We start from the raw sequence: 13,679 nt of genomic DNA, 5'->3' as shown, positions 1-13,679 counted from the left end.
AGCTCAAATTCATCAGTCATCCAGGGCATGGCCGTATTACCTCACCACATCTGAGACTTTATGTGGAGGCACAGTCTTTCTCTGCTGGCCCAGATGCACACAGATGACAGAAATATATGTTTGATAGTGACTGAATATGATGAGTGTTTTCCAGACTTGTATATCTGTCCAAATACTGCATAATGATAATAGAAACTGAGTGACTGAAAAAAACTTTGTTCATATGTTCATCTATTTGCCAGTTTACCATTGATATCATGGGATTACAGTGATACAGAGAACAGCAGTGAGAGACTTATTTCAACTGTGACCCCATGGCATGATTAAAAACATAGGACTGTACAATGTAAGTTATTTTCTTTGGGTGAAATTGAGAAAAAAAAAAACCTACATAACATTTTAAATGCCTCCCAGGGGAAATTAATATCCCTTTGCTTCTGAGCTGAGACGAGCCATTTCCACTAAGGTGTCCCCATGGCCTATATTTATGAGGATTTCCATGCTCTGGAGGAGATGCTGTGATCTCTGTCTAGGCTGAGTAATGGCCCTTTCAGCGTTCATACAGTTGGGACCACTTTGCCCTTCAGACCCGAGTTGTTTATAACGCAAATTTGACACCACCTATGGCCCAGACCACTGCCAGTGGTGATCCATAGTCTACACTTCCTGTTTCCACCATACTTCAGATGGACATTCAGTTCAGACCTAGCTTGTAAAATTCCTATAAGATATACTTGATTATATTTTATTAAGATCACAGGTACATGCTCTATACTGTGTACTGCCACCATTAGAAATCTTAAAAACATCAAGGCTGTGAAGACACTATTAAAAACATGTTTGTTAAATGTACACAAACTGCATTTTTAATGTTCTCGTTGTAATCCTGAACAGTTTTGTTTGTACATAATGTTTTAAGTACATTTTGTTTTGTTACAAAAGAAAAGAATGTTAGATAATTTCTAAAAGCAGAGGACATTATCTTGCCTATTCTCAAAGTAAAATCCATTATACAGTGACGCTCCAGGGGCCCCTATCGTTTATTATGGTTTCTGTTTTCAACCAATCAGAGTCATGTTTGCAGATAGCGTCAAATCACAGTAGAACCTCACTGTCGCTGATTGGTCAACTCCCTTCTTGCTGTGAACTACATGGGGGTCTTGCCAGAGAACGAGGAGGGAGGGGATGTTTTAATGGCCGACAGTAGCACTACAAAATGCGAAAAGTCTGGACTATCCACTCTGTTTAGATTAAACTAGCTACGGGTGTGATTAGATGGCTTTTCTTTGGTAACGAGTATAGCTGTGGGTGCATACTTGGTTTTGCGATGTCTTTCTGGTGTTGTTTCTTCTGTGCCTATCGGACTTTACACGCTTGATTTGTGCCAGAGTGAGAGATAAGGCCTAGCCGGCTGGCTAAAAAACAAGCGGACTGTTAGCAAGTCGTCAGAGTTGAAAGGTAACTGTGTGTGCTGCTTTTCTTTTGTACTCACTACGATTTTTAAACGTTATACATCGTATCGAAATGTTTGTTAGTTTACGTTGTTATATTTAGAACATAAGAGTTCAGATATTTGATACGATCAGGTGCCAAATTTGAACGGGATTAGCATAATTTAGCAGTGTTGAAGCTAATGGCTAACTTTATAGCAACTTTACAAGCAGGAGCAGGTCTAACTTGAGTTAGCGGACGTAGCTAGATAAATTAATTATTCTGCCGTGGCGTTTGGTGATGAAATTAAGTACAAGTTTTACAAATGTCCATAGCTAAAATGTAGCTGTTTGTTCTATTGGTCATATAACAGTTAGCCTACTAATGATAATATTATTCGATAGCTATGCTGCTGGATCTAGTTGACACATAACCCACGAGCTAACGCCAAGTTAATTACCCAACCTCGGCAGTGTCATTTTTGAAGATCAATGCAGGTTATTTATTTTTGCTTGTTCTGAAATGTCGTACATTGCGGCCTTATGGGTTTAACACTTTATACAGTGTTACTGTCATACATCCATGAGTTCAGCTGTACGTTGCCTACTTATATGATTGTTGAATGTTCTGCTTTTGTTCATAGAGAATATGTAACATAAAACAACCGACATGACATCCAGATTTGGTAAAACATACAACCGCAAGGGAGGGGAAGCTAATTCGAAATTTGAAGAGGTGTTCTCCAATAAAAAGCCCACACTGACCACCAAATGGGGAGAAACCACCTACAAGGCCCAGTTGGGGGCCAAAAAGCCTCTGTTAAAACCTGACCTTTCTGAGCTTCCCAAGAGACCCAGGCTTGAGGACAGTAACAGTGAAGAAGACCCATTTGGGTTTGACAGTGATGATGAGTCCAAGACTGTAACATCTCACACTGCGTCCCAGTCAAAAGCCAGCGAAGGGGATGTGGAAGAGATGACTGCAGTGCAGGGTGGTGAGACAGCCAGTGTTGTGACATCTGCACACTGCTCTACAAGCTCAACAGCCACCTTCACTGGTAAGTAATCAATACATAAACTTAACTAATGTATCTATGCCTCAGTTTGCACCTGACAGTATTATATGTAGTCCACATCTTTTATCTGTCCATGTTTATTTCATTAGTAGTGTCTGCTAGCCATTTAGTTGCAGTGCTAGCTTTTTATGTGATCATTTGTAATTTTACCCTGGTACAAAAGTATACCAGATGGCAATGAAAAACCTGCAGGCATCTCTTCTTTCTCAGACAGAGTCCCTTCTGATGTTCAGTGTGTTTCAGCATCTCACAGCACCATCTCTTCCTTTCCAAATATAGACACCTTCCTTAAACTGTCCACTGATGCACCAGGTGGTAGCAGTGACAGCCAAACCTCTTCCTGTTATGATGGACTGCCATCAGAAGAGATGAAAAGTGCTGAGCTGGAGCCTCCCACAGAGCCTCCACCAGAACCAGTGGACAACATTCCCCCTTCTCCATTTACCCTTAGGGCTTCTAACTGCAAGAAATACCAGAGGCCCAACCGGCATAACAAAATGTTCTCTGAACCTGCTGAAAACAACAGCAGCAAGGCTTCTGAAGCAGCGAGTGCTCAAGATAAAACCAACAGTGTCCTTTCTGCTAGCTCAAGTGGTACTGCAGCCAGTACTAAAACAACAGCCAAGCCTGCAGGGAGAGGTGGTGGGAGGGTACGGGACTACACCGTTCTGCACCCCTCCTGTCTGTCAGTGTGCAATGTCACCATCCAGGACTCAATGGAGCGGGGCATTGATGAGCTAGTTACCCCAGCAACCCCTGCCGACCTTGGAGAAGCAGGCCAGATGAAGAAGAAATCAGATGCTCAGCCACCCAAACCTACCAGGTAAGTCTTATCTCTTTCTACAGATGCATACCAACTCTCTAAAATGTCTTTCTGGAATGACTTTCGGGTCGACTGAGGAAGTTCTAAGTCTCTTATATTGGCACTGAGGAGTGAGGAGGCTGCTAAAGGAGCCATGAGTGAGAATACAGGAGACTATCCTTTGCAGAGGTTTTTTATGAACTGGCACACCCCTTTATCAAAAATTCGATTTCTCTTTGGATGCTTCAGATGAAAGTCTGAGGAAAGGATGTCTCATGTTATCACTATCTTGTTTCCTTGGGTCCTTTCTACTCATGGTTTCCTTGCATTTTTTTCCTCACATCTTGTGGGTGGGACTAAGACATGGGGAAGAGATGCATGTGAGAGAAATGGCAGTGCTTATAAGAGACTTGGGATTTGCCCTATGTGTCTTACTTAACCTGTGCTTAGCCTGTGTTGTTAAGAACATTACTACAGAGTTGTCTTTAGAATTCTTAAATCACCTGAACTTTATTAATTGTAGGGTTGGGTCGTATAAGGAAAAATTATTATTCCAATTTTTTTTTGTTACATTTTGACAAAACTGACAGTGACAAACTTTTAAAAATTTAGCATCATGTGAATTGTTCAGGGTTTTTTATGAATAAAACAATAAAATTGTGAGTACTGTACATACACAATTAAAGTTTATTGATACAATTTATGACAAGGCTGACACCCTGTCTTGCACTGCACTGGATCTGTGGTTAAGACGTAGTTGCATTAAATACAATTTGTTCACACCCAGGGGAGCAAAACACATTGTATTATAGGTGTAGGCCTTGATATAGATGTTTCAAAGGAAATGGGTCTATCAAAAAGGTAATGCTATCTGTGGGAGTTTGTTACACACGACAAAACTGAGTTAAGGTTTGTTTTATTTGTGTATAATTAAGTACAACGCTTTTATTCTAAAGGCTTGTCATTTACTTGGAGGTGTTAACTTCATTTGAACTCTAAGTTAGAATTATTTTGAATATCAGACACCGTCTAGGCCAGCTTTTTGGAGACACTACCTTTAGTATATATTATTTGTGGTTCATTAGAAGTTCATTTTGTTTTAGTGGTTTATAAACATTTTAATTATCATTTAACTATGAAGAAGTTCTCTGTTAATGAGTTAAGCAGCAGTGTGGGCACCTACTTTTGTTTGCTGTTTAACTTCAAGGAGCGCTTTGGGTTTTTGTTGTTGTTGTTGTTATGCCAGTTTCCATCTCTTTTTCCCACAGCCTCAGTAAAAAAAAAAAAAAATCACCTATCATGAAATCACATGAATCACATACATGAAAACAAATCTTCTCACTCTGAATTTCTAGATTCAGACCAACCCAGATGAAGACCAAGAAGACTAAGACCGAGACCAAGCTAGAGTTCTTTGGCTTTGAGGATAAAGAGGACCAGGAGGGTGAGGAGGGTTCAGAGGGTGGTATGGCAGGCAAGAGTAGCTACAAGATCAAGTACTTTGGCTTTGACGATCTGAGTGAGAGTGACAGTGACGATGAGAGCTCTCAGGCCAAAGAAAAGAAGGCTAAGAAAGCAGCTGCAGCCTTGGCTGCTCTGAGCGCCAGTGTGGACAGTCCTCATACCAGTGACTCTCAGGACAGCCAGGCCAGCAGCAGTACAGGTAGGCCAGCATTTAAGTTGTGGAGACAAAAACAGATTTGTTAGTGTGTCTGATATTTGTATCATGACTGATTTATGTCATATAGTTCTAAAACTTCCTCCAGCAGATGCTTTTGACTTTTCTGATGACTCCAGTCCTGGTGGTACTGAGGCGCAGAAAGGACGCTCAGGGAAGCCAAGTGAGAAATCCAAGGACATTAGCAGTGGACTTAAAAAGATTTTCAGTGGACCCAAAAAGGTATATGAACATGCTAGAAATTGTCTTTGTGTTTCTTCGTCTGCTTTATCAGATTCTTTGAGTAATTGCCTCTTATGCTGGGTTCAGACTACATGATTTAAGCCTGATATTAACCTGACCCATCAGTCATGGGGCATCAGGACCAAAAATGGGTGTCGGACATGTCAGCTGTTTGTTTAATCTCATATAATGTGTCATAGTAAACGCCAACTAATGCCACATCTGTTATGCCTCATGATGTACCAAGTATAATGTGACAGAATATATTTCTACTTCCATGAGGCGTTGGAGTGACGATAGCCAATATGAGCACAGATCGCGCTTTCACTCACAGCATACATGGCAAAGAAACATTATTGGTAACCCTTAGCATATAGGGCTGAATCATATTCAATAAATCCTTGAGTTAACAATACAAAAGTGATATGATTAATGTTGGCGTATCAGCTTTCGCAATCAGCCTTATGAAGTACCCAGTAAGGGCTAACGAGCTACTTTTCAGTTTTACTACTGGCTATTTTTACTTCAAGTACTCCTTGAAGGATGAACAAACCCATAGTATCCTTTTTGTGTGACTCATGGACAGGTCTGCCTTTTGGTGCTTTTCCAAACACAAAATGGTCAGCATCATACATGCTGCTTCAGACATCCTTCTGTTTCCTGTTCCCCTGCAAACATCATCAGGCAAGTTGGGAAAGGCACAGGCTGTAATTTATCAGATACCAACATCCCTTGGCAAGTGCCTTGTTTAACTCATGGCAAGAACTTATAATTGTTAACTGTGTTAACAGTGGCCATGTTATCAGACAAACATTGTGTAGTCTGGACCTGGCATTTGGCTTCTTGTTTTGTAATTACACAAACTGTAAAAGTGAGCATGCAAGTCTCTGACCTGTTCAGATCGATGAAGGAATTACTGGAGTCTGCGATCAATATGAACTGGCCAAGGTGCATTATGTAACCTGCTCTTGTGACCTTCTTCCAGTTTGAACTTGGTGTCTGACATGGCTTGATTTTGAACAGACATTTCTTTTTATCAGTTGAAGTTTAAATAACAGTTGCATAACAGAATACCCAGCTTGTCTAAAAATAGACTGAGATAATGGCAGAGAGGAGAGAATCAGAAAAACAGAGCAAGTATGTGGGAAAGAAGGTATTTGGTTGTCATTTTATGGAATTCTGTGATAGAGCAAAAATGTTTTAGAACTACAGTTGCAGACTTGAGGCTCTGAATTGTGATGCCCAGGGATTAATACTGACAGCAGTCTCATATGACTGCGGCGGAAATGTGTGTTCATAGCACGCACCCTATGCGGTCTTCTAATATGAAGAGTTTATGAATGTTACCTCTTAACTGAGGTTTATTTGGTTTATTGTGCTTTGTGTAAAATGCCCACATTTGCTCCCTTAATCTGCACCATGTTTTGCATCGTCTTTGGGTTATTTGTTCTCTCCTTTTAATTCTGTTTGTTCACCAATTCCACTTCATCAGAAAAGCTCTGAACATTGTCTTGGTAATATATAATTGAGTCGCATAATATGCCATTTTCATGAAATGTTTTGTGCTCCCTGGGGACTGTTGTCCTCCACGCTGAGGTTGCTGTTGTCTCCGTTTATCATCATAAATGCATTATGCAATATTTGTGTTTGGTCATTCTAATGTACAATAGTATCTTAAGATTTGTGCTAGAATTATTTGTGGAGAATTTCATGCAAGTGTTACTATATAGTATTTTTCATGTAGGCTAGTGACAGTGCTTCAATTGCTTTGGCTGTTTGTTTTTTGCAGCGATGATGTTGGTTATCCATTGGTAAATTTGTTTTTTGCTAGCTAATTAAATTCTGACTGTGTTATAGTCTTCTGCTAAAGCTGTGTACAACGCTCGCCACTGGAACCAACCTGAGCCTGAAGAAATGCCTATACGTCCACTTTCTCGTTCACAAACTGCTCCAGTAAGAAATTAATCTCCTTGTGGTTGTTGCCATTTTGTGTGTGTGTGTGTGTGTGTGGGAGTGTGTGTGTGTGTGTTTTCTTTGTACGCTAATTGGGGGACTACTTGTCAGGAACAGAGGCAAAAATAACTACCAGTGTGTGAAAATAATTTGATTTTAGACGTTGTGCTTTGAAATATGTGCATTATTTTTGTGCTCAAAACAGCCAAACAACATCACTGGGAATTATGTAAAGCAAATGCTAATAACTAGTACCATTTGTTTTTTTCCCATTCCCTGTTGCTTACAATCCAGGATATTATTTATTGGTCTCTTAGTCAATGGTTCTGTATTCATTGCTCTAATTAGTCCCTTTCTGTTCACATGGAGTTATTTCCCAGACAAGTGAACCTGTGTTTACTTGTCTATTCTACATTGAATGCCCCTCACGGAAGTAAATGTTTGGTCAGAGACAAGCTAATAAGTGTCTGGCAATTGGGATTTACAAGTTGTTAACTTTGCACTACCTCATCTGACATCTGTTACAACGCTTATTAAAAACTGTGCTTAACAGGCTACTCAGCTGTGGTAAATCTTGGGGACATGTCATTAAACAGATTTTGTTGCTTTGATATGAGCCCCATTTCTCCGCCTCTTTTCTCCTCAGGCTGTTTTATCTAGCAGCAGTAAGGACAGCAACTCCGATAAAGATGATGGCTTGTTCAAAGCCCCTCCACCGCCGCCCAAAGTCATTAAGTCAGAGACCATCCCTACGCGACTTAACCAGGATATTGTCACGGCACTCAAATGCAGGAAGGAGGACAAAGAGGTGAGTCTCGAGGACAAAGGGATGTTTTTAGATGAAAAACTAAGCGAGGAAGCCCTTTGTCTTTTCCAGCTAAATACTTGTTTGTTTTCAGTGTTTATTCTAATGGTTTGCATGCTGTTATGAATTAATATTTCATTTTCACACCCAGCCAAGCTGATTTTTACCTATTTATTGCAGGTTATGCAGGCAGAGGAGGATAATCATTTGATCTTTGTCAAGCTCACTATTGTTTATTTGCACCCCACTATGGGAGGGAGGTAGCAATGATAACTGTTGCTGATAATTTAGAATCCCCTACAGCTTGTGGCATTTACAGATGAGCCTTCTGGCCTCAGATTGGCTGTTTGCCGCTGATCCCCTGAGGTAAAATGGCTTCAGATAAGCTGTCACCAGACGCTGGTGTTGTCGTAATCTTGGGTCCTCCCTCCTGTGTTATGTTGAGGGCTCACACCGCATGAGTGTTGATAACTGGAAGCACTCAGTCAGCTGCCAGTCAGACCCTTACTCCACATGCTGAGCAGTTATTGATGAAGGGTATTAGCACAGTGAGGACCATAACAGTGAGACCATTTTTCTCACTGTGTTTTTGCATGTCTTTGTTCAAGTAAATTTTATGTCTAGACAAATGCACTGCTTCCCAGTTAGCTGTTATTAACCCTATTCCATTTCACCAGTTGTACACAGTGGTGCAGCATGTGAAGCACTTCAATGATGTGGTAGAGTTTGGAGAGAATCAAGAGTTCACAGATGATTTTGAGTACCTGGAAACAGGGCTGAAGAGCAGTCAGCCACTCAACACAAGATGCCTTAGGTAAGTGGAGAAAACATTTAGCGCTGGCTTCTTTGTGATGTTTTGTGAAGGTGCACTTAGATGCTGGATGGCTGCTCCAATATTAGTTTTTCTACTGGCATGCTCATGATTTGCATGAGTACCTTAGTAATTGACTGACTGGTACAAGCATCACCTAGTGTGGGCCTATTTCTAAAGCCACTGGAGGAACATCTGTTTTAGTTTATCAAAGGTTTATAATTTGTGCAAAAGTCCTTAATTAAAGTTGTGTTTTGGAATCACAAATTCCAAAACTATTGCCATAAAGCTGCATATAACTATATTTTGCTTTTGTCTCTGTTTATATGTCTGGTATTTATTTTCAGTTTGCAGGGGTGATATGCCAGGATAAAGCCATTAAGTTGTGAAAATGGAATCCTTTCAGCAGGGACAACATTGGTTTCAGATATACAGGCATGGCCAAAAATATTGGCACCCCTGCATTTCTGTTGGATAACGAACCACTTCTCCAAGACAGTTGTTGCAGTTAAAAATTCTTTGGTATTCTCATGTTTATTTCTTTTCTTTGCACTGGAACAACACAAAAAAAGCTGAGGAAAACCGCCAAATCTGATATTTTTCACACAGAACTCCACAAATGGACTGGACAGAATTATTGACACGTCAGCTTAATATTTGGTAGCACATCCTTTGGACAAAATAACTGAAATCAATCGCTTCCTGTAACCACCAGTGAGTTTCTTAAACCTCTCTACTGGAATTTTGGGCCAAACTGTTGCAGGAAGAGCAGCCTTGTTTAGAATGATTTTCAGTCAATGCATGCAGAGAGAAGAGGGTGAAAAGACAAAAATGAATGAGTAGAAATACAAAACGGTACATGATGGGAATAACAAGTGGTGCTACTGATCTGGAAGTAGCATGTTCCACATTTGTCCTAGTTTTTAGCACAAGGTAAATTAATTTTTGTCTTGACAGTTCTGTCATCCTTCTTTATTTCCTCTATCTCTCCCACCGCTTTAGTGTAATCAGCCTGGCCACACGGTGTGCCATGCCCAGTTTCAGGATGCACCTGCGGGCGAGAGGGAAAGTGGCACAGGTCTTCAAAATGCTCAGTGATGCTCCACAACACCCAGTCAGTAAAACTCTTTTCTGTTACCTGCTTCTCCAATTTCTCATAGTCATCTGTTATGATAATATGTTTGCTGAATAATTGTTAGCTTTAGTTTTACTTTTGTTTAGAGTGAACTGTATTCTGTGTAGGTTCAGGTCTTGAATCAGAAAATTTGAACCATGGGCTGGTGCGCTTAGCTACTGAATAACCCACATGTGCAGGGATAACCCCAGCTCTTATAAGGTGGCCCTATGGTTCGACAAAGCCTGTACAAATGTAGAAACTAGTCCCCCATATGTTTGTCAGTACCTTTTTTTTTTTTTCTTTCTTTACTTTAGATGTAGTTTTGTGGAAAAGTCATGGTCCTAACATTCACTTAAATGTTCTGTCTAGTTTATTCTGTCAAATCTGGTGGTAAATTGTCTGTATGTTTAACTTTATTTTTAACTTTTAACTGGCAGTGTGACCTTTATGCTACAGAGCTGCATTATAGCAACAGGAATGCTGCTGCTGCTAATTTAATCTGAAGAGGGAGTTTGTTTTGGTATCTTGATGAACACTTTAATCGTGCTCGCTGATGAAAATGTATATTTTGTACGTGCTTCCAGTTATTTAATGAAATGATTTATTTTAATTTGGAAGTCAAAGCCGTGTGGTCTTAAGTACAGTTTCAGCGAGCCTTTTCTTATGGTGCAGTCTTTCTTGTTAGTACAGTCCTTGGTTGTACATTCTAATACAAACCCATTTTTGTTAGCTGCCAAGCTAATTCCCCTATCTCAGACCATGCTGTAGTGATAGTAAACACACATTCCAGGGTTTTGAAACTATTGACCACCTTGTCTCACCTCTACACCATTTCTAAAAACCGATCTCCTTTCTGTCAGAACCTTGCTCTGTGCACGGCTGCCCTGATGTACATTCTGAGTCGGGATCGTCTTAACATGGACCTGGACAGGGCATGCCTGGAGCTAATGATCAAGCTACTGGAGCTGGATCAGGACTATTCGGGCCACCAGGATCAGCTCACTGCGAAGGAGGTGGCAAAGGTCAAGGAGAAGATCAGAAAGCTGTGTGAGACTGTGCACAATAAGCACCTGGACTTGGAAAACATCACGGTGGGTTGTCCCTAAATAATGAAACAAACCTAACAAAAAAAGAGGTGGTCGGTAACCCCAGGATGTGGGAATGAAACAAACCTAACAAAAAACCTTCACCTCTGGATGTACCTTAGTTTAAACAAGTAACTGCCTCATGAGCATTTTTCTTAATAAATCAAAACTTTATGAATATTTGAGAAACTTCATTGGAAATGGGTTTTAGTAAAAGCTTAAGCTGTCAAGTTGAGTATAAAGTATCAGTGTAGTCTGCTTTTAATGCTTCACACTCATGTACACTTCTCTTGTTCTTAAGCTGTGTTCAAGAATTTGCCGAGTGCCTGTTTCTGAAAGGCATGTTGTTTCCTATAAGTGGCTGTATGTAGATATGCTTATCCTACTGTTTTTATCCTCCAGTGTAACAGTTTTGGTAACAGACTACATGGGGGTGGAACTCGATGTTAAAGGTGTTCTTCTGAAGCTTATTCTGTTGAACTGCACTCATCGTTGTAGTGTCATAAATGAATTGATCCAATAGAGTCATTTGTTTCTTTGCATGGCCTTTTGATGCTATATTGATGGCACTACTCACAGTTGGTGCTTTATATTCTTTATCAGAAATATAAGGCACTAGCTATTGTCAAACTGTGAACTTGTAACGGGCATCCAGGGCAATATCAACATGTGCTCATGTCCTTACTACACTGTCAGTTTTTGTATGGCATAAAAGGTGCAATGATAAATGAAGTATGCAAATTTGGAACAGTAGTGTATGGATAGTGAAAGTTTACCTCATGTTCTGTTTTAGACGGGCCACCTTGCCATGGAGGCACTGCTCTCGCTAACCTCCAAGAGAGCTGGGGATTGGTTTAAAGAGGAGCTGCGGCTACTGGGAGGTTTGGACCACATTGTAGACAAAGGTAGGTCGGCTCAATGTCAGCACTGATCTCCTAGTTCAGTTTTAATTCAGTCTGCAGACAGCTGCTAGCTAGCGTTAGCTCACTGGCAGGAACACACTGAATGAAGTAGAACCCACACACCATTCACTCAACTACCACGGCTTCACATCTTCAAGTTCATCTCAATACACGCACAGCTCAGTCTTGTCTGTCCCTCTTGTTAATGTGATGCCTAGATTTGCTATGAGAGCCAATCAACTAACCATCCCGACTCAAGACAGTCTTATTATATTCTTATATATTTTTATTATATTTCTGCATTTGCTGCTTAAAGTGCCTTAGATTTTGTGTTACTTATTCATCTACTTTATATTTCATTCGTATTGTTGTGGCATTCATGTGGACGGCAAAGTAAGAATTTCATTGTACAGGGAAACACGTTTCCTAACTGTGCATATGACAAACACTTTGACCTTGTAAACTGCAACAGGTCCACATGGACTGTAACTTTTCACATCAGTTTACAGGGCTGCCATGACTGAAGGCATCTATGTTACTTTTGAATTTAAAATAACTTCTCTGTTCATGTTGTAATAACTTTGTTTTAACCAGATGGGCATTTTACACATCTGCAGCCCTAAATGAAGTATTTTGATTTGATTTGATTTATTCTTTCAAACATGCAGAACAGAACAAATGACAGCAACACACACATAATTACACATATCCAACCAATGCTAATCCAAAATCAGTTTGCTTACACCTAGTACATGTTTGAATGGAGTAGGAAGAAGTCAGGCTTATCCAGTCCTACCCCATGACATCATATTATACAAAGTACTTAACAAGTGCACAGTGGTAACATTAAGCGCAAATGTTTACCAAGAAAAGGTGCAAATACAAAAATTGAGCTTGGAATTTTAAGAGTGGATAATGGATTATTCAAATCATAATCTTTTTTTTTTTTTTTTTCTGTGCTTAAAGTAGTTGTGTCGGATGCTGTTGAGCTCATCCTAAAGTACATAAGCGGGCATTGTGAAACTATACTTGTATACTATATATGCATAGATGATAAATTACAGGAAAAACCTGATGGGAGTGGTCTCTTCTGGGAGGAGTCACTGAATGGTTTGATGTGAATGGAAAATTATATGAATCACGTGCTGTGGCTTTCACAATCACCAGATCTCAACACCTAGGGGAAGATTTTTGCTGTCCACTGTGCTAGACTCTGGAATTCGCTGCCACGGGAGCTTTGGAATATATCTGAGTTATCGATCTTTAAGTCAGGTTTTAAAAAATCATCTTTTTAAGCAGGCCTTTGTATCTGATGTTTAATGCTTTGAGTTCTCTGCAGAGATAATGTTGTTGATAGATTGCTATGATGTTTTATGTTGACTATTGTGTATTGTACAGCACTTTGTGCTCAGGTGAGCTGTAAAGGGCTTTAGAAATAGTTTATTATTATTATTATTATTTTAGAGTGAGATGTTAGATAGCGCTCGCCACTACCATCAAAACACCAAATGAGGGAATACCTTTTTGTGAAAAATGGTGTTCAGCCCTCCAGTGGAGTTCAGGGACTTGGGGAGTCAATGCCAAGGTGCATTGAAATGGTTTTGGATGCATGTAGTGGCCCAGCACCTTACTGAGACACTTTGTGCTGCTTTTTCCTCTAATTTGTCACTTAAATGTTCAAAGATGTGCTTTCTAAGGCTGAGGGTCACAGTTGTTGACTGTCATGTAACTATAAGGGTGTGTAACTCTCATGTGCGGTACTGTGTGTGTGTGTTGTGTGTTACCATAGTGAAAGAGT

At 40.1% G+C, this 13,679-nt stretch overlaps 1 protein-coding gene across 1 annotated transcript in view; it reads left to right on the top strand.

Moving 5' to 3' along the window:
- The first annotated feature begins 1,148 nt into the window (after positions 1–1,148).
- wapla (WAPL cohesin release factor a) overlaps positions 1,149–13,679 on the top strand; it is a 19,924-nt gene continuing 7,393 nt past the window's right edge. The window contains exons 1-12 of the mRNA XM_020600021.1: positions 1,149–1,458; positions 2,075–2,488; positions 2,786–3,329; positions 4,664–4,971; positions 5,075–5,208; positions 7,066–7,161; positions 7,808–7,969; positions 8,644–8,780; positions 9,780–9,891; positions 10,755–10,985; positions 11,773–11,884; position 13,679. The exon at position 13,679 is cut by the window's right edge and continues 100 nt beyond it. Of these exons, the coding sequence (XP_020455677.1) occupies positions 2,101–2,488; positions 2,786–3,329; positions 4,664–4,971; positions 5,075–5,208; positions 7,066–7,161; positions 7,808–7,969; positions 8,644–8,780; positions 9,780–9,891; positions 10,755–10,985; positions 11,773–11,884; position 13,679 (2,225 nt within the window). The 5' untranslated portion in view covers positions 1,149–1,458; positions 2,075–2,100. The remainder of the gene's footprint in view (positions 1,459–2,074; positions 2,489–2,785; positions 3,330–4,663; positions 4,972–5,074; positions 5,209–7,065; positions 7,162–7,807; positions 7,970–8,643; positions 8,781–9,779; positions 9,892–10,754; positions 10,986–11,772; positions 11,885–13,678) is intronic.

Source organism: Monopterus albus, unplaced genomic scaffold, assembly GCF_001952655.1.
Source record: "Monopterus albus unplaced genomic scaffold, M_albus_1.0 scaffold3.1, whole genome shotgun sequence".
Taxonomy (NCBI): Eukaryota; Metazoa; Chordata; class Actinopteri; order Synbranchiformes; family Synbranchidae; genus Monopterus; species Monopterus albus.
Note: the sequence above shows the minus strand (reverse complement) of the source record. Positions and strands in the feature narration are given on the sequence as shown.